Source organism: Lissotriton vulgaris, chromosome 12 (genome assembly GCF_964263255.1).
Source record: "Lissotriton vulgaris chromosome 12, aLisVul1.2, whole genome shotgun sequence".
NCBI lineage: Eukaryota > Metazoa > Chordata > Amphibia > Caudata > Salamandridae > Lissotriton > Lissotriton vulgaris.
Window position 1 is genome coordinate 521,357,989 of NC_141700.1, and position 20,016 is coordinate 521,378,004.

The following is a 20,016-nucleotide window of genomic DNA, read 5'->3' on the forward strand; positions in this document are numbered from 1 at the left end:
CTCCTGCCCCCGGGCGCCAGGATAAACTTTCAGCATTATTAACACAGGCACCATATTTCAGCAGGCGCCCACTTAACTTGCTGATTTTGCCAGTGCTTGTTCTTTCAGTGCACGCAACCGGGTGTCTATAGTGCGAGCGTGGGGTTTGTTAACCTAGAGAGCAGCCGAGGAATACATGCAGGCTGGCCGCAATGTAAATGCATGTTTTATTATCCTTCCCTGAGCTAATGAACAGAAGTTTGGATTTCTAAAAGATTCTTGGCATTTTATAAGAAATGAAATCAAGGCGTCCTGCTAAATGCTAATAGGTTTTGCACCGAGGATACCGCACAGAAGCAGCTCTGTGACACATGTAGGAGGCAGTGTTTGTGAAGCCAGTAAAAGGCCCTATCATTAGTTTGTATGAACTTTTTATGAGTTAAAATGTCCAGGTTTAATGGGTATGCTGTGATTTAACCACACACAATCAGCAACCAACAACCACACACACAACAAAACCCGACCACACACACAAACACACACAACCACACACACACAGACAACCACACGCACAACCACATGCACAACCACACAACCACACACAACCACACCCAACCACACACTTCCACACACACACAACCACACACAACCACACGCACAACCACACACAACCACACGCACAACCACACAACCACACCCAATCACACACACAACCACACACACAACCACAACCACACACACAACCACAACCACACACACAACCACACAAAAACCCACACACAACCACACACACAACCACACGCACAACCACACAACCACACACAATCACACTCAACCACACACACTTCCACACACACACAACCACACACACACACAACCACACAAACACACACACAACCACACCCAACCACACACATACAGGCAACCAGACACAAACAACCACACACACGCACAACCACACACACAACCACACACACACATCACACACAACCAGATGCACAACCACACACAAACCACACACACACACACAACCACACACACATACACACAACCACACACAACCGCACACACAACCACAACCACACACACAACCACAAACACAACCACACCCAACCACACACACAAAGACACCCAACCACACACACACACAAACACACCCAACCACACACACAACCACACACACAACCACACATACACACAACCACACACACACAGCCACACACACACACAACCACACCCACACACAACCACAAACACAACACACACAACCACACAAGAACACACACACACAACCACAAGCAGACACACAACCACACACACACACACACAACCACAAACACAACACACACATCACAACACACAAAACCACACCCACAACCACACACCCACAACCACACACGCTTTAACCAGGCACACACACACAACCAGCCGCCAGTGCACGCTTTCACCAGGCACACACCACCAGCCGTCAGTGCACACTTTCACCAGGTACACACACCACCAGCCGTCAGTGCACGCTTCCACCAGGCACACACACCACCAGCCGGCAGTGCACACTTCCACCAGGCACACACACCACCAGCCATCAGTGCACAATTTCTACAGGCACACACACCACCAGCCATCAGTGCACACCTCAATTGTTAACGCATCCACATTTAACTATTGTAGCAATTGCAGTTTGGCGCACTTTATTTTTATTCAAAAGGAATGGTACGTGATAAAGATATCACGACCCTACCTGGCGCACAGCTTTTTAAAGTATTTCCACCTATTCAAATTGCTTCAATAAATATCTACTTCACACTGGTTGCGAGTTTCATTTGATGCTTACTTTTATTTTGAATCAATTTTTTTAATTAATTTTTTTAACTACCCATAGATTGTGGATAATCATTTTGACATGTACTTGTATTTCATTTTGACTTATCAATTGCTTTAAAGAATACATTTGTTGTATTAAACATCATACAAACAATTCATTGGATTTCGACGATTGTTGAAAAGATTGGCCCGATGCATTTCGGGACCCTCGTCCCTTCCTCAGGGGCATTGAGTGTACTGCAGTTTAAATGTGTATGCCTCTGCAAGTACGAGCTCGTCCGGATGTATGTTCTGCACTTCTTGTCGGGCAATGGCGTATCGTCAATGTTTTCACGAAAAGAGTTCTCTTGAAAAACAGGTAAACGGCTGGGTTACATATCACAGGAAATATTGATAAAAAAGGAGTGCCACAGGCCAACTTTCATCTCTGTTAATATTAACTTCAGGCACTTTACTTAACTTTTAAACATATTCATCTAAAGCACAGCATGCCACCATTGCTACAAAAAAAGACACATTTTTTTGGCCTACAATTTATAGACTTTTGTTGCAATTGGTGTTGCAATATTTAGCAATGCCAATAGCTCAAACTTAATTAATGCAAGACCTATTGCATTGCAAATGATTGTTTCCTTTTGGCTCCGTTTGCCTTCTGTGCTTATTGTATTGCCACTGGTGCGCCAAAAGCAAGCCCACCTGCGTCCATCCATGACCAGACTGCAACCAGCGCAAGGAACCCTGGACCTCTGACCCACTAGCACTCAGCTCTGCGGCCCTCCTCGCACTCAACACAGGCCAGAACAACAACTACAAGTGCTCTTCACCAATCGACACCCACGGACCCTTCACCTGCCGTCACTCCTTCACCATCGCCGAGACCTAGGACCCACGGCAACCCTCCTGGCACTACACAAACTCACCGAAAACCCTGCAATGCATCCTCCTCAACGTCCGCTGCCTCCACAGACAGGCCACAGAAATCTGGAACCTCCTCGACAGCACCAGCCTCAATGTCGCCTTCCTCACAGAAACCTGGATGGACGCCGACTCTGGACCAGACGTCGCGATCACCATCCCCGAAAGTTACAAGTTCACCCGGAAGGACCGCCCTAAAGGAGGCATCGCCCACAAATCCTACCCAGGACTGAGCACCCACACCGACGAGCCCACAAACCTGATGAAACACCTTCACTTCAAGATACAGACTAACCCTACCACCACCCTCCGGGGCACCCTCATCTACAGACCCCCCAGACCCCGCGCGCCTTTCCCCGACTCCATCACCGACATCAACACCCCGCAAGCCATCACCTCCACCGACTAAACTTTGCTGATAGACCAAGACCACAACTCCACCTTCCTCCTGGACAACATCCTTAACATCGGACTCAAACAGATCATACCAGAACCCACGCACTCAGCAGGACACATTCTCGACCCCATCTTCACCGCAGGAAACTGCATCACCTTCAGCCACACCTCCAAAATCCCATGGAAAGACCATCATTGCATCCACTTTACCTTCAAAACAACCATCACCTGCAAACCTTCCCACCAGCTCCCATGCAGAAAGTGGAACAAGATCTATGACAGCCAACTCACTGCCCCCCTCAGCAGCTCCACTTCAACCACCACAGACGGTGACCCAAACACCACAGCCCGGACCCTGCACAAATGGATCACTGACTGCACAAACACCATCGCCCCCCCCCAAAGAAAACCACCAACACACGCGCCAAAAGAACTCGCTAGTTCTCCACCAAAATTCGAGAATCCCGATGAACCTGCAGACGCCTCGAAAAGATCTGGAGAAACAACAGACAACTTCAAAGCAGCTACGACCGCCCACCACCAGCTCATCAGAAACACAAGGAAAAAAGCACTCCAGGACAGAATCTCCACCCATGCGCACAACAGCAAGGAACTTTTCAGAATCATCAAAGAGTTCACACAACTCAACAGTGAGACTACAGACCCCTCCACCCCCCCCCCCCCCAGGACCTCTGCAAAAAACTCCGCTCCGACTTCCACCACAAAATCAAGACCATCTACAACAACTTTGACAATGAAAAACAATACACAGAACCCACAATCTCCACTCCCGGCACCACACAGCCAACACTTGACAGCTGGACCACCCTCACAACCGAAGACACCCTGAAGACAATGAAGTCTATCCATTCTGGGGCCCACGAACCCCAGCCCCCCTCACATCTACCATAGAGCCACTGACATCATCTCCTCTGAGCTTCGCCCGGCCATCAACCACTCCCTTGAGACCACCTCCTTCCACGACAACTGAAAACACGCCGAGATCAACCCTCTCTCTACTCCAGTTTCCAGCGAAAGTCATTGAAAAAGCCATCAACAGCCAGCTCGCCTCCTTCATTGAAGGAAACAACATCCTCAACACCTCCCAATGTAGCTTCAGAAAAAACCACAGCACCGAAACTGCCCTCCTCGCTGCAACAGACTACATCCACTCCCTCCTCGACAGAGGGGAGTCTGTGGCCCTCATCCTCCTGGCCCTCTCCACAGCCTTCGACACAGTCTTGCATCGCACCCTAGCAAGCAAACTCCACGACAAGGCCCTCAACTGGATCCACTCATTCCTCTCCATCAGAACGCAGTTGGTCAGATTCCCACCCTTCCTCTTGGATCCTACACCAATCTCCTGCAGAGTTTCAGAGGGATATTCCATCAGCAACACCCAGTTCAACATCTATATGGCCCGCTCGCCCTCATCATCAGATCCCACGGACTCAACATTGTATCCTATGCAGACGACACCCAACTCATCCTCTCCCTATCCAAAGAACTAAATGCTTACAAACAGAACTTTCAAGAAGGAATGGAAGCAGTTGACAAATGGATGAAGAGCAGCTGCCTACAACTCAACACAGACAAAACCGAAGTACTTATCATGAGCCCACACTCCAATGCCTGGAACGATGCCTGGTGGCAACCCCCGCCCTTGAGGACCCACCCACCCCCAAGGATCACGCACGCGACCTCTGAATCATCCTGGACTCCAAACTCAAAATGGACCGCCAAATCAACGCTATCTCATCCTACTGTATCCACACCCTACGACTCCTATGAAAGACCTTCAAATAAATCCCCCTCGAACACAGAAAGACCGTCACCCACGCCCTCTTCAGCGAACCCTATGTGAGTGAAGTTCAGACGCTACATCCCACTTGGATGAGCGATCTCCGCATTCGATAGTCAGGTCCCTAGGATATTGTGATCCTTCCAAGATCTTCTTGCGGATGACGATAATCCGCAAACAGACTACAATATTTCTATACAGATCTGAACTGATTACAGTCCTGAGGATGGTTTCATCAAATAACTGCTAAGAAACCGAAACGTCGACTTTGCACTTCATCCCTTGCTTTGTTTTACTCAATGTGTTTTGGGATAGGTGTCTTTTAGGTTCTGTTGAGTCACTTAGCAATTTATTTTTATGTGTACCCACAGTCCTAAAATCTTATTCGCTTATTTGTCTGTATATGAAGCTGATTTTTCTTAATGAATTATTTGATAAAAACACTTTTTTCGTATACACCCTGTGTCTTTGTTTATATGTTTCATGTTGACAACACAATTTGATCAGTTTTGATTCACTCATTGTAAGGACGATAAATTGGTTCTTCTCATATTAATTTTAAATAACAAAACTTAGATTGAACAAAGTCCCTTGAAGGCATCTTTACCTTTCTATATTCGTATAATAGTGGGCCGCTGGCCACTTATAATCTTCCGGGGTAACCCCTCAGCCCATACATTCACGCCTTGCGTATGGTGCTCCCTAGAGACGCCTCAGCCTTTCTCAGCCCATCTAGGTGCTACCCTCGTAAGTCCTCAGTATGGAACAAAAATATTATGAGGAAGAGGACTCTTTAGCCTACCTTCAATGGGACGATCATTTTTACGAGGCCATAGATACCTCGATATACCGGGCAATTAATAACCTGATGACGCCCATGAAGCAGAGCTTGGCTGACAAGATAGCACAGGGGGGATTTCCTCAGCAACCTTTTCTTGGTTGACAAGGCAGATGGGGTCAGAGACCAGTCATCAACCTCAAGGACTTCAGCAAGTTGCTTGTGTACCGCCACTTCAAGATGGAGTGTATCCATCTTCTCACGGATGTGCTGCTTCAATCTGATTGGATGGTGCGCCTGGACCTGAAGGATGCATTCCTACCAGTTCCGATATTCCCCCCAACCGTTGTTTCCTCCAATTTCTGTGGCGCAACCAGGTTTAAGAGTTTATAACTCTGCCCTTAGCCCTCTCGTCGACTACCTGGTGCTTTACCAAGGTCCTCAAACCGGTGGCGGAGGATTTACGCGCCAAAGGAGTCCAGCTTATTATTTATCTGGACGAGATGCTCATCCTTGCGCAGTGCCCCTCAAGACTGAGGGTGCACCTTCAGATGGCAGGGGATCTTTTGCAGGGCTTGGGTTTCGTGATCAACGAACAAAAGTCGCTCCTCATCCCGAAGCAAAAAGCGGTCTTTTTGGGGTTTGTCATAGACTTCACCTCGTCCTCTCTGAGCCTTCCCTCGCGAAAGACCGCAAAGATACGACATGAGATTTGCCAGAATCTAGCCAGACAACATACCTCGCTGAGACAGATTGCACGCCTCGTGCGCCTGCTCTCGGCCTCGATTCAAGCGATTTTTCCCGACCTGTTACATTACTGGGCCCTTCAACGCCTGAAGGCGCACCACCTGAGGAGGGGCCTCACTTACTCACAGGTGATCCCTATTACAGATGAGGTTAAGGAGGAGCTGGAGTGGTGGCTGGCTCATATGGAGGCCTGGAACGGAAGGGCTATCTTCGGTTCCGTCCCCGGCTTAGTGATAGAGTCAGACGCCAGCATATCAGGCTTGGGCGCTCGGTGTGGGGATTTCTCCACCAGCGGGAATTGGTCTCCTCAAGAACAGCACCTGCACATAAATTGCCTGGAGGTTTTGGCAGGGTCGTTCGCGGTCCGATGCTGCACTAAGGACCGGATCCAGTCCTCAGTACTCTTAAATGTCTCGGCGGTGAGATATATATCAATCACCTGGGGGGGGTACCAGGTCCCGAGCCTTGGCTAACATGGCCAAAGAAATCTGGAATTTCAGCCTGGACAATCAGGTTTTGATGTCTTTGGAATACTTTCCCGGCCGGGCCAACCAGGTAACAGATTGGCACTCCCGCCATCTTCGGGACGCAAGTGTCTGGAAGCTGGACCCACAGGTCTTTCGCCTGCTGGTAGATTGATGGGGCCCTTTCTCCATTGACCTGTTTGCATGCAGCCTCGACCACCAGCTGCCGCGGTTCTTCAGTTGGAGACCGGAATCGCTGGCGGAAGCAACGGACGTGTTCCTCCAGGATTGGAGTCAGGAGAATGGTTACACTTTTCCCCCTTTCTCGATGATCATGATGACGGCAGCTTTGGTTCGCAGGCAGAGAGCGACGGTGGTGCTGATAACACCGTTCTGGCGGTCACAAGTGTGGTTTCCCGTTTTCTGGAACTTTCTTGGGCTTCTTCAACCCGACTCCCCCACTTTCCTCACATTCTAACAAATCTGGATGACGAGGCTCACCACCTGGTGGAGGAAGGCTCGTTACATCTCATGGCATGGCGGATGACCGGCATAGGTGGAGACTCCCAGGCCTTTCGCGCCACACTGAGTACTGACAGTCGAGAGCCTGGGCCAACAGTACAGCCAAGCGTTACCGGTTCTCTTGGACGCGATGGGTATGCTGGTGTTTGCGAAGGGAAGTGGATCCCGTGGGATTAGATTTAATTCACGTCCTCAATTACCTGGCAGGTTTAGCAGTCAATGGTTTGGCGTATTGGTCAATAAATGCCGTCCGGTCTGCCATTTCGGTGGGGCATTTTCCGGTGGAAGGGGCACCGGTGGGCGATCAGCCTTTTGTCTGTATGGTACTGAGAAGGATCCGTTTGTCTCTCCCTCCGGAACCTCAGTATTCTGCCCTCTGGGATGTCAATCTAGTATTGAACCTTTTCTTATTGTGGCAGCCAAATCGGTTCCTATCTCGGAGAGAGATTTCATCGAAGCTAGCGATGTTGTTGTGCCTCATATCTTGCAGGAGAGTCTCTGACGTACGGACCTTAGATATCATGGCTAGAGTTTTTCCCCGTGATGGGTGACATTCACAGTGAATTGACGTACCAACTTGAATACCCACACAATTTCCTATCCAGCTTTTGCCAATTCCCTTAAACTCAAATGATGAGGCAAAGGAGGAAGTCCACCCGCCGGGTGAACGACAACTCCTGATAGCACTCAGAAAACCGTTTAAGGCAGTCTCTTCACCCACGATAGCCCGCTGGGTCAGGTGGGTAATGCAGGAGGCAGGAATCAACACAAAGGCATTTGGGCCCATTCAGCAGGAGGAGCGATGGCTTCAAAAGCATTCAGTCTGGGTGCTCGTTTAGAAGACCTCATGAGAGTGGCAGACTGGTCTTTGGACTCCACTTTTAAGAGGTTTTATTTCAAACCAGTGCTGAATGCGGCCCAGGTGGTGGCGAATAAGCTTTGAAGGAGCATAATCCTCGCCTCCGGTCCTGACATAGAATGAAAATTTGTGCAATTGAACAGGGACCCCCTGAATAGAATAAATTTCCTGGGTCAGGGCAAAGCAGTTTATGGCAAAGGTAAATACCCAGGCAAAAACAACAAATATCTGGCAAAGAATATAGTGTGATATAATAAAACATACACAAGAAAAAAATAATAAGAGTAACCACATATTATGATAACATAGAAAATGTAATTAATTATAATGATAAAAATTGATATGGACATGTACATCATACAAAAATTGTATTTTAAAATAAGTTAAAAAAATGAAACAATTATTCAATCAGGACAATATATAATGTTCGGGGAGAGAAAAAAGGTTTTTTCAAAGCATTGATGATTCCCAGAACTTATTGAAAGTGCTGTTGTCTGTCGACGCCTTTCGACAAATACAATGTGTCTTCATCAGGACAATTTCATCATGATTCTAAAATTTAAGAGTATATTATATTAGGTTACTTAATCTTGTGTTTTAATGATAAACATTTATAGTAGATTGCGATCATTCTACATAACTTCTTGCCAGATAACTAATACAACACTGTGATATACCGCTAGATTAGGACAAATAACACAAATTCTTTTTACTAAGAGAGAAGATATTGACAATCATTTCTTAAGAGAAAGCATATTATGTACAATAAAACAATATATACAACACAGTACAAAGGAAATATAAAATGTGAGATGAAAAAACGTATACATAGCAAAAAATATTTAGTCACAGATGAAGGTAAAAGAAGATGATAAAAAAGACAGATAGGTCCTAGTGCCATGGTACTATTTGTTATTTAGATTTGAAAAACGATGAAGGGGGGAGGAGGACGGAGGGGAAGGGGAAGGGGAAAAAGGGGGGGGGGGAACGAGTTGATGAGTGCGAAAGAGAGGAGAGTGCTTTATATTTCTCCACAGCCATCAATTCAAAAATGATACGGGAATTTTTTTATTTGACTTTTTCTAAGATCTTGGATACCCAACAATCTTTTTATTTACTGTAACTTCATATCTTTGCCTCAAATGAACTTTTTATAAACCAGAATTGAACTTGTTCTACATCTGTTATATTTGGCAACCATTTCCTCATTTCTATAGAGTTATACTAAATTGTGGAGAAGTCTTAAACTCAAAGGTTTCTATTTCCTATAAAACTTCTTAATTAATGTAACTTCCTCTAAGATCTCTAACATGGAGGCATATTGAATCTCACCTTTAAGATGTTTCATAAATGATTCGTTTTTCTGAATATAAAGTGATAAGACACGGTCTCCTTCAGCATGAGCAGGCTTTCTATTTTAATACCTGTTATGAAATTAGTAAAGGTATTTAAATTACTTATTTATCTTTTCATTCTAATCCCATTGGGATGGATAATAATAATTCTCAAGTTACCTTTGATATTGCGAGGCCTTGTGTCTGATATTCAAATATACGTAGCTTTATTGGTGGCGCGCATCCAATTTCGTAAAAACAGTCTAGAGAGAAATGTATACAAAACGATATTGCATGTGGGTATCCTCAAAAATGAATAACGATTGAAATGTAACCATCCTTAGATTCAATAGTCTTACCTTTTAAAAGAAAAAGCTATTCAAAAGGACGATATGGCATAATTTCAGTTGGAATAAATTTGCTTGAAACGATCCCGTCGGCGTCGAGTAGGCAATAGTATTCACTGATTCGTTGATCTGCTGACAATAATAAATAAATTGTTTAGCGGCGTGATATTGGGTTACGGTGTTCTGGATTATTACTATTTCTTTGAGGAATCTTACCTAATAACTTGGACCGATATATACGAATGCGTTTGTAAACCGCTTGTAGATTGTCCCCTTAAGAGAGGGTGTTGCAAACTCTCGCTCACCAATCAAAAGACTGCATATATATACAGGCTGGGTTTGAATTCACAAACCTTTCTTTTTTGGACGATACTCCAGACGCCATTGACAACGCCTGTTCAAAATTTTTAAAAAAGGTATGTGCATGCGCAAGTACAATCTCGCTTGTCAACTTAGAAAGCCTAGAGTTAGTCCTGGCACATTTCCGTTTTGGGTACATAAAAGCAAATGTGGTTGAAATGCTACGTTAGCCTGTAAGATATCGCTATATCGAAAAGACATTTCTCTGATAGAGTCCCCGCTTTCATATGTATGCGAGAAAAAAACCTATGTCTGTCCCCATAAGAATACCAGAGTTAGACCTGGCGCATTCCGCTTTTTGTGTGCACGAAAACGAATGCGGTCGAAATGCTATGCTAGCCCGTAAGACACTGCAACACCTTAAAGCCGTTTTTTATAAAGTCTTTTTTTATAAAGTCTTTTTTGATAAAGTTTTTTACTTTCGTGTGCATATTAGTTAGAATGTCTGTCCTTTACAAGATAAAGGCTGAATAGTGTTGGAAACAATCTAACTAGAAAAGAATTAGTAACACTCGCATACTATCTTTATTGGCAGCTTTTGCTCATCTGAAACACCTGTTAGGCGATTCGAGTGAAATTTATGCGCCGCTGTGATTTAATCAAATCTACAAGCGGTTTACAAACGCATTCGTATATATCGGTCCAAGTTATTAGGTAAGATTCCACAAAGAAATAGAAATAATCGAGAACACCGTAACCCAATATCACGCCGCTAAACGATTGATTTATTATTGTCAGTAGATCAACGAATTAGTGAATACTATTGCCTACTCTACGCCGACGGGATCGTTTTAAGCAAATCTATTCCAACTGAAATTATGCCATATCGTCCTTTTGAATAGCTTTTTCTTTTAAAAGGTAAGACTATTGAATCTAAGGACGGTTACATTTCAATCGTTATTCATTTTTGAGGATACCCACATGCAATATCATTTTGTATACATTTCTCTCTAGACTGCTTTTACGAAATTGGATACGTGCCACCAATAAAGCTACGTATATTTGAATATCAGACACAAGGCCTCGCAATATCAAAGGTAACTTGAGAATTATTATTATCCATCCCAATGGGATTAGAATGAAAAGATAAATAAGTAATTTAAATACCTTTACTAATTTCATAACAGGTATTAAAATAGAAAGCCTGCTCATGCTGAAGGAGACCGTGTCTTATCACTTTATATTCAGAAAAACGAATCATTTATGAAACATCTTAAAGGTGAGATTCAATATGCCTCCATGTTAGAGATCTTAGAGCAAGTTACATTAATTAAGAGGTTTTATAGGAAATAGAAACCTTTGAGTTTAAGACTTCCCCACAATTTAGTATAACTCTATAGAAATGAGGAAATGGTTGCCGAATATAACAGATGTAGAACAATTTCAATTCTGGTTTATAAAAAGTTCATTTGAGGCAAATATATGAAGTTACAGTAAATAAAAAGATTGTTGGGTATCCAATATCTTAGAAAAGGTCAAATTAAAAAATCCCCGTATCATTTTTGAATTGATGGCTGTGGAGAAATATAAAGCACTCTCCTCTCTTTCGCACTCATCAACTCGTTTCCCCCTCCCTTCTTTCCCTTCCCCCCCTTTTTTCCCCTTTCCCTTCCCCCCCTCTCCCCTTTCCCTTCCCCCCCCTCTCCCCTTCATCTTTTTTCAAATCTAAATAACAAATAGTACCATGGTACTAGGACCTATCTGTCTCTTTTATCTTCTTCTTTTACCTTCATCTGTGACTAAATATTTTTCGCTATGTATAAGTTTTTTCATCTCACATTTTATATTTCCTTTGTACTGTGTTGTATATATTGTTTTATTGTACATAATATGCTTTCTCTTAAGTAATGATTGTCAATATTTTCTCTCTTAGTAAAAAGAATTTGTGTTATTTGTCCTAATCTAGCGGTATATCACAGTGTTGTATTAGTTATCTGGCAAGAAGTTATGTAGAATAATCGCAATCTACTATAAATGTTTATCATTAAAACACAAGATTACGTAACCTAATATAATATACTCTTAAATTTTAGAATCATGATGAAATTGTCCTGATGAAGACACATTGTATGTGTCGAAAGGCGTCGACAGACAACAGCACTTTCAATAAGTTCTGGGAATCATCAATGCTTTGAAAAAACCTTTTTTCTCTCCCCGAACATTATATATTGTCATGATTGAATAATTGTTTCATTTTTTAACTCATTTTAAAATACAATTTTTTGTATGATGTACATGTCCATATCAATTATTATCATTATAATGAATTAAATGTTCTATGTTATCATAATATGTGGTTACTCTTATTATTTTTTTCTTGTGTATGTTTTATTATATCACACTATATTCTTTGCCAGATATTTATGTTCTTTTTGCCTGGGTATTTACCTTTGCCATAAATAGAATGAAAATTTGCCTCACCTTGGAGAAGGTTAGTTTCAATTCTATTAAGGACACGGAGGCGAAGATTATCCCGCCCAGCAACCAGGATGGATGCAGAACCGCCCGTAAGGGAGTAAGTAGTCTGTATTCGTTGTTTTTATGTCCTATGATACGGTTTTGCTATGCTGTATTGTTAAACAAAGTTCTGTACATGTAATTATCTCGGTTGTGTGACAAGCTGGTTTTTGACTTTCCGATTCTGATGCATACTGTCTTTCCAGGAAAAAATGGGTCGAAACAAGACGCAAGAGACGAAAAGAATGGCGTGACGCGTGTGTAGAAAGGAGGAGGAACAGGAAGTGCCAAGGGATGTTATGGATGCTGGAACATGGACAATAACATAGGACTAATGACATTTTGTTACCAATTTTTCCCTGGTGTTCATGGGAATTGTAGTTTATTTTGATGGCTGCTGTTTGGAAAATGTTAATAAAGAGAAGAAGGAATAAGCATAATCCTTGCCTCCATGTCCTTAATAGAATTGAAACTTACCTTCTCCAAGGCTAGGCAAATTTAAATTCACTGCCATAGCTTTGCTGTTCGTTAAAAGAGATAGCATTGTGCTGGAGTAGTGGTGCTCGTCCCACTGTGAAAGCCTGACTAACTAGTATGATCTACTGCGACACGACAAGCAATGTCTACGTGACGCAGCAACCTCCTTCTGCCAGGCTGAAGGATATCCGGCAACCTCTCTGGGACTACTTGTGATCTATTGAATCAGATGTTCAGAGCTGAATCGCTAGACAGCTCTCCCTGAACACAATGCATATGTTGCTCATGGCCCTAATCCATATCCTGGCTCCCATTGTATTCCTTTCAAAAGCTGACGCAGCACCATGCATCATCCTGGAGCTTGAATTTTTAGTGCCCCTTCCACATAACCCTGATGTAATGGCAACTGCTTTACAATGTCCTGCTATGTGAGTTGTGATGTTCATGACTGTCTTGTTCTAGAAAATTTAAAATACAGTAAAAAAAAAAAAAAAAGAGTTACCAAACTGAAAATCTTTTGCTCCAATGGTTTGTGTGAGTGGGGGGTCTATCTAACACCTGCATCCTGTGAGATGTTATGTATCAAAATACCTGTCTGCAGCCTGTAAGACATTGTGACACTAATCCACGGTTAAAAGCCTATTTGACTTGAAAATTACTTCCCAATAAAAGATTAGTGAGTGCTATGGAATTATACATAATTTTTCCAAGTAAACCAATCAAGCCTAAAGTTTTATCATGGAGTTGTCAACGTAATCAGCTCCGGCTTCTGTATTTAAAAGTAAGCTTTCCCACAAGGCAAACATTACGCATAAAATCATAATAGTACAAATGTATATATAATTAAAGTTGGCAAAGCAAAATACTATCTCTCTTAAGAAGGCCTAACGGAGATTTGCACAGTGCACATCTTCTATCCCCACAGGTTGTCAGAGGAGGGGGGCCAATACCAAAAACCTTGCCTAACATGATAATCTGCGAGATACCACTGAACAAAACACCTCTCTGCTTGCTTTAGTACAGAGTAATAACAGCATTCCCTAGTTGTACTGACTTAAAATATACCTTTCATAATAAATATTTCCAGCCTACTGCCTTTATCCTACCTTTACACAATAAACTGATCAAGCCTTTAGCTTTGAACAGTGGCTTGCCACCATAACCAACTCAGTCTTGGTGTATTGAGAATGAGCAAAAGAAGGAAACTAGACACACTATTTCAGTGGAAGTAAACTACTTCTTCCCAATTAAATGCTGCACTCAAGGAAACCAACGTGTAGGTCTAGTCTAAGTGCCCCTCTCAGTAGTACCTCAAAAAGCTATTTTTCTGTTGAGCACAACAGGTCAGGCGAAGCCTACAATGTCTAGTCGGGTGAAGAAACAAGCAACTTGAATCACCAAAACAAATATAGTTGCTAAGGATCAAATCTGAGCAGAGGGCACCTCTAATCTGTTTTGTCCACACAGTCACCCAAACTAGACTGTTTTCCTGGACTACCTGCCTCTTTGTTTTTTGTTCACACTACGTTTTGACGCTCGTAATTCGCCTGAGGCATTTCCCCTTTGCAGCTCATCTCCTTCGATTTCATCATCATCACGTTTCATTACAGCTTTGACTGAGCACTGGTCTACACTAGTTTTGATGATGCTTGAACTGCTTGTCCGTGACCCTTTATACCTCAAGGCATTTTGTTCGCCTGTTTTTGTCTGTCACTGTTAAGATTGCTGGCATGTATAGGACGCCCCTGGTACCGTCATTATCACTTTCCACCATGATACCTCGAGAAAGCTTCTTATACTTTGAATATTAGCCTAGAGGTACTAATAAATAAGTAGCAGACTTCTTTCTTGGACACTACAACATGGAGTATTGGGTACCTGGGAACGTCGAGCTCGAACCGTGCTTCGCGTTTGCCAATGTTGCGTATGAGCAGGGTCTTCTGGGAGTTGTATTTCACTGGACAAGAGGAGAAGTTCAGCTCGTCAGGGAAGTCCAGAATTGCCCGGGCTCCAATTGCTTGGATGGGTACCACAAACATCTCCCTTTCTGTGATGCATGTCAGTTCGTGGAAGTAATCCTGAAGAGAAAATACAGAAGCAACATGTCATGTCGGGTCTATTGTGTTTTTCCTTTTTAAACCGAGTTGCCAAAAGAAGATTAACAGAATGTGTTGTGTATAGTGGATGCAGAACACATATGCTTGGTTGTGAATCGAGGCCAAGTGGAACACAGATTTAAACTGAAAGCTCTGTTGATTAATCTTTTGTTAACAGTTTAAATGTTATTGAGCAGATGCACAGCTTCTGATGAGAAGCACAGAATGTACAGAACTGGAAAGTAAAGCCCCCTCTACAACCCACAAGCCCCAGCGCACATTGAGGTCAGTGTCTCTCTATCAATAGGTTTATGGAAGCTTCAAAAAGAAGATGGCAGGTGGCTGTTCAATTGCAGCGCTGAGTACTAAGAGAGGAATCTCCCTGTCTCTGGATGCCATAATCATAGCGTACTGCAAGACTGACTTAGATTCAAATGAACCTCTTCCAAAAAGCCTCTGAACTATCAGGTTTTAGATTACGCATGCCTGCATCTGACAGCACTCTGTAACCATCATCCGGCGGATTTACAAAACCCACATGACACAGCAGAACCAACACTGATGTTCCTGCAGTGATGACACAGAGCTGCCTGCCGCTGAAAGGGATGGCCTTTATAATCCAGATGTTGTGGACAGAAATATATGACTTTCATTCATTCTGCTTCTTCAGACTATATAGAGTTTCGCTGAATCACAGAGGGGACAAATCACATAAACACACGGCTGTGCTAATAAACTATTACAACCAATGCTCCTCCCATGTTGCATCCGCGTCTACCTCCTCCAAGGGAGCTAGGTAAAATGGGACTCCTTGTAAACATCCTTCACTGAGGGTTTGGTAATTTGCTGGCTCAGCAAATCACATGAACATGTTGGGTAAACGGACTACGATGGGTCTGGATGAGGGACTAGTGGGATTATAGGGAAAAGTCAGATCTCCATCAGTGAACATGAAACTCCAGACTTGGAGACAGGGCACTTTCTAAGGGCCATCTGGGACTTGGAAATAGTGAATGGCAATGGCGAGGAGGGGGCCAATTACAAATTCACTGAGTTATGTTTCTGGCTCAACCGAGAAAAAACACTGAAATTGACCATTTCTGGTTATCAATACACAACACATGGCATCCACCATATTGTTCTCTTGGTCAATCATTTTGTTTCTATGCCATTAGATAATTAGTGTTTTGAGCACTGAGTTCGCGCAAGTGCTGTGCTTTGAAAACCATAACTCACTTTTTACCTGTATTATTTTCAGTGAATGTAATTGTTTATATTATGTTGTACTTCATTTCAAATAAAGCAACACTGTCCCTAACACAGAATGAAATACAGAAAACCTAACAGTAAGGTAGTGTTATGTTTGTCAAAACTCAGAACAGAAAACTAGTACCAACAAGTCAAAAGCATAATATCCATGAATAACAAGTGGATGTACTAAGAAATGTTCGCAAAACAACAGGTGGACCTTGATGAGAAGACTGGTACTCTCAAAGTACGGTATAGACAACTGTGTTTTTCTAAACCATTGTTTCATAATATTGTTTACCTGGTGACATGAAACTTTTAATTGTATTTTAATATGTGTTTTTATGATATTGATGTATCCAATAATGTACTGTACTGAATAAACCAGTTTTTTTAGAAATGTTGTTTTGCAAACATTTCTTAGTTCATCCACTTGTTATTCATGGATATTATGCTTTTGACATGTTGGTACTAGTTTTCTGTTCTGAGTTTTGACAAACATAACACTACCTTACTGTTAGGTTGTCTGTATTTCATTCTGTGTTAGGAACATTGTTGCTTTATGTCAATTCCCCCTGTCCCACATTGGATACAAAGGAGACCTCCCTTGTTTTCTTCTTTATATGTACTTAATTTCAACCCTGCTGCAGATGGCCTTTGGACCAGGCCTTGCACACAAACCCTCTGCCATCAGTCATGCCATGCTGAGCATTTGGCCTTGTACAGTTGGATTTGGGAGCTGGGTTTGATCTAACAACTGCCAACCTGCAGTGTGCACTAACTTAGGCCTTGCTCGGGAGGAGTTGGCCACAGGGCACAAGTCCAACCCGCTTGCATACTCATTATAGTGTTAAGTATTGCTTGTGCTTTTTATTTATTTGTTTTTTTACAGTGCCTGAAACTCGCACATCAAAAGTGATTCGTTAATCACTCCTAAAATGTCGGTTAATTCTGGTTCCGGTACATAAAAAGATAACCTTTTGCAATTTCTTTTTTTTCTGTTTTGTCTGTTGTGGGCCTTGAGTTTTCCATGCCTCTGCGTATCTCTGACAACTCCCCTGGGATTGGTCACCCCGGGGTCGGTCACTATGGCTGCTGAAATGTCTTTGTGGGCCCTTGCCCATGGTCCCAACCTTTCAAGGGGCCCCCTGATCGAGCCATCTCTGTTTTGTAGATAGTCTTGTCTTGATGACATTAGTATTTAAAACAATCTGTTTAAGAAGTAATCAATTTCCTTTAATGTATGTTAAATGTGAGTGGTGTATGGGAGTCTATTACTGACAATTCGCAGAAAAATGTTTGTTTTTAAAAACCATGCAGCATCTATCACTATAAAAAAAAGCCTTGTTTTAGATCAAAAAACACAGTTGATGGACAGAATGTAGAACAATGTCATACATTCACCCCAGTACAAGGATCTGGGCCTAAATCCATCTTTTTTTTGCACTCCACACCACCCTGGGTTAGACACTGGCTATATGCAAATCAGCTCTGACCCTGTGCCTCATGGGAACAGTCCAGTCCGAACTACCAAGCCATGTCTTTCCCAGACCGGAATCAAGCATCCAAAGACTGGTTTCTGGCTATCAGCCTTCATCAGCCTGGATAGCTTGACTCCAGTGGTGTGGAGAGCCTGGGACTCAAGTCTGAGAATACCCAGCACACTCGGGGTGAAAATTGCAAAAAACACAGTTGATAGACAGAATGTAGAACAATGTCATACATTCACCCCAGTACAAGGATCTGGGCCTAAATCCATCGTTTTTTTGCACTCCACACTTGCACTGTCCATCAACTGTGTTTTTTGCAATTTTCACCCAGAGTCTGCTGGGTATACTCAGACGTGAGTCCCAGGCTCTCCACACCACTGGAGTCAAGCTTTCCAGGCTGATGAAGGCTGATAGCCAGAAACCGGTCCTTGGATGCTTGATTCCGGTCTGGGAAAGACATGGCTTGGTAGTTCGGACTGGACTGTTCCCATGAGGCACAGGGTCAGAGCTGATTTGCATATAGCCAGTGTCTAACCCAGGGTGGTGTGGAGTGCAAAAAAACGATGGATTTAGGCCCAGATCCTTGTACTGGGGTGAATGTATGACATTGTACTATATTCTGTCCATCAACTGTGTTTTTTGTCGTTTTAGATCAAAGCAGGACCTCACAAGTGAGAAATGGGAGAGGGTCACAATGATTATTTACAATAATATTAGTGAGCTTTCGCTTCATTATGGTACCGAAAAAACGTCACTATCTCTGAATATTAGATGTAAACAGATTTATCATTTTGACCAGTGTGCCAGTGCAGTGGGCAAAGAGAGCATGACCGAACTGAAACTGGATCATAAATTCAAAGTTTGTTTGAAAAGGGCCCTCATAACATTAAATCCTTCAGATGCCCTTGTGAGTCTTTAGTAATTTCTTGAATTTGGTGTAATCAGTACATGCACGGATCTGAAATGGCAAATTATTCCAGTAAGTGGGGGCTAGATAAGAAAAAGATCTGCCTCCACACCTCGATCAACGGATGCGGGCAATGGTAAGAAGCTCTTTATCCATTGATGGCAGATTCCTGACTGGAAGATAGCAGTGGAGGCTGGTAACTTTTGAATGCGGTGCAGTGTTAAAGGTTGCTGACCAGTTTGATGAAGTGAGCAAAGCAAGCACCTCCAACTGCCAGTGAAGCAGTTACAGGGGGCTCGCTCACCTGAGAAAAACATTGAAAAAAAGGAGGGCAAATTGGAGCACTTTGCAGGAAATATTTTTTTATGTAGAATTTTGGTTAAAAAGCAATATTTCAAAAAGGAAATTCTAAAGGGGCACCTCTGAAATGTTTATAAACCTGAAAGAGTATTAGTAGTTCTGTTGTAATTAGAAATCATGATCCCCATTGAAAAGATAGTACAAGTAATTCATCAAGCAAAACTGAGGATTCAGCTTGTACGGTCACATTGTAAGGCCTTAGAAAACACAGTCACACAATGCAAGAAAGAAAATGCTAATTATCAGATTCACTGCACCTTACATTAGAGACTATCAACGTGTGCATTGGGGTATAGCTTTTGAAATAGAAGTGTGTGAATTCCTGAAACCAATCGCGACAATTTTATTACTGCTTTTTAAGTGCAGTGTAGTGCAACATGGAAGCGCTACAAGTGCGGCTAATGTGCCTTACACACATCACTAATCCTCAAACCAACATTCATTTTGTTCCCATGCAATTAGAGACTCACCGATGCAATAGGCAAACTCCCCAGTTCAGTAAATGGACAGAACAGTGAGGGTTGCCTCATATTAATGAATCCATATCAAATTTGAACACATTTTCACAAATTGGAATACAACTTGGGTACATTTCTAAATATTTATAGATGCCAGTTTAACGAGACTATTAATCAACGTAGAGCAACCATAAAAT

General features: G+C 42.8%; 1 protein-coding gene across 1 annotated transcript in view; it reads right to left on the bottom strand.

Annotated features, from left to right (window-relative positions):
* The window catches only part of HYDIN (HYDIN axonemal central pair apparatus protein), a 2,950,008-nt gene that overhangs the window by 2,634,756 nt on the left and 295,236 nt on the right, over positions 1-20,016 (bottom strand). Inside the window, exon 6 of the mRNA XM_086945295.1 lies at positions 15,139-15,338. Coding sequence (XP_086801421.1) covers positions 15,139-15,338 — 200 coding nt within the window. The remainder of the gene's footprint in view (positions 1-15,138; positions 15,339-20,016) is intronic.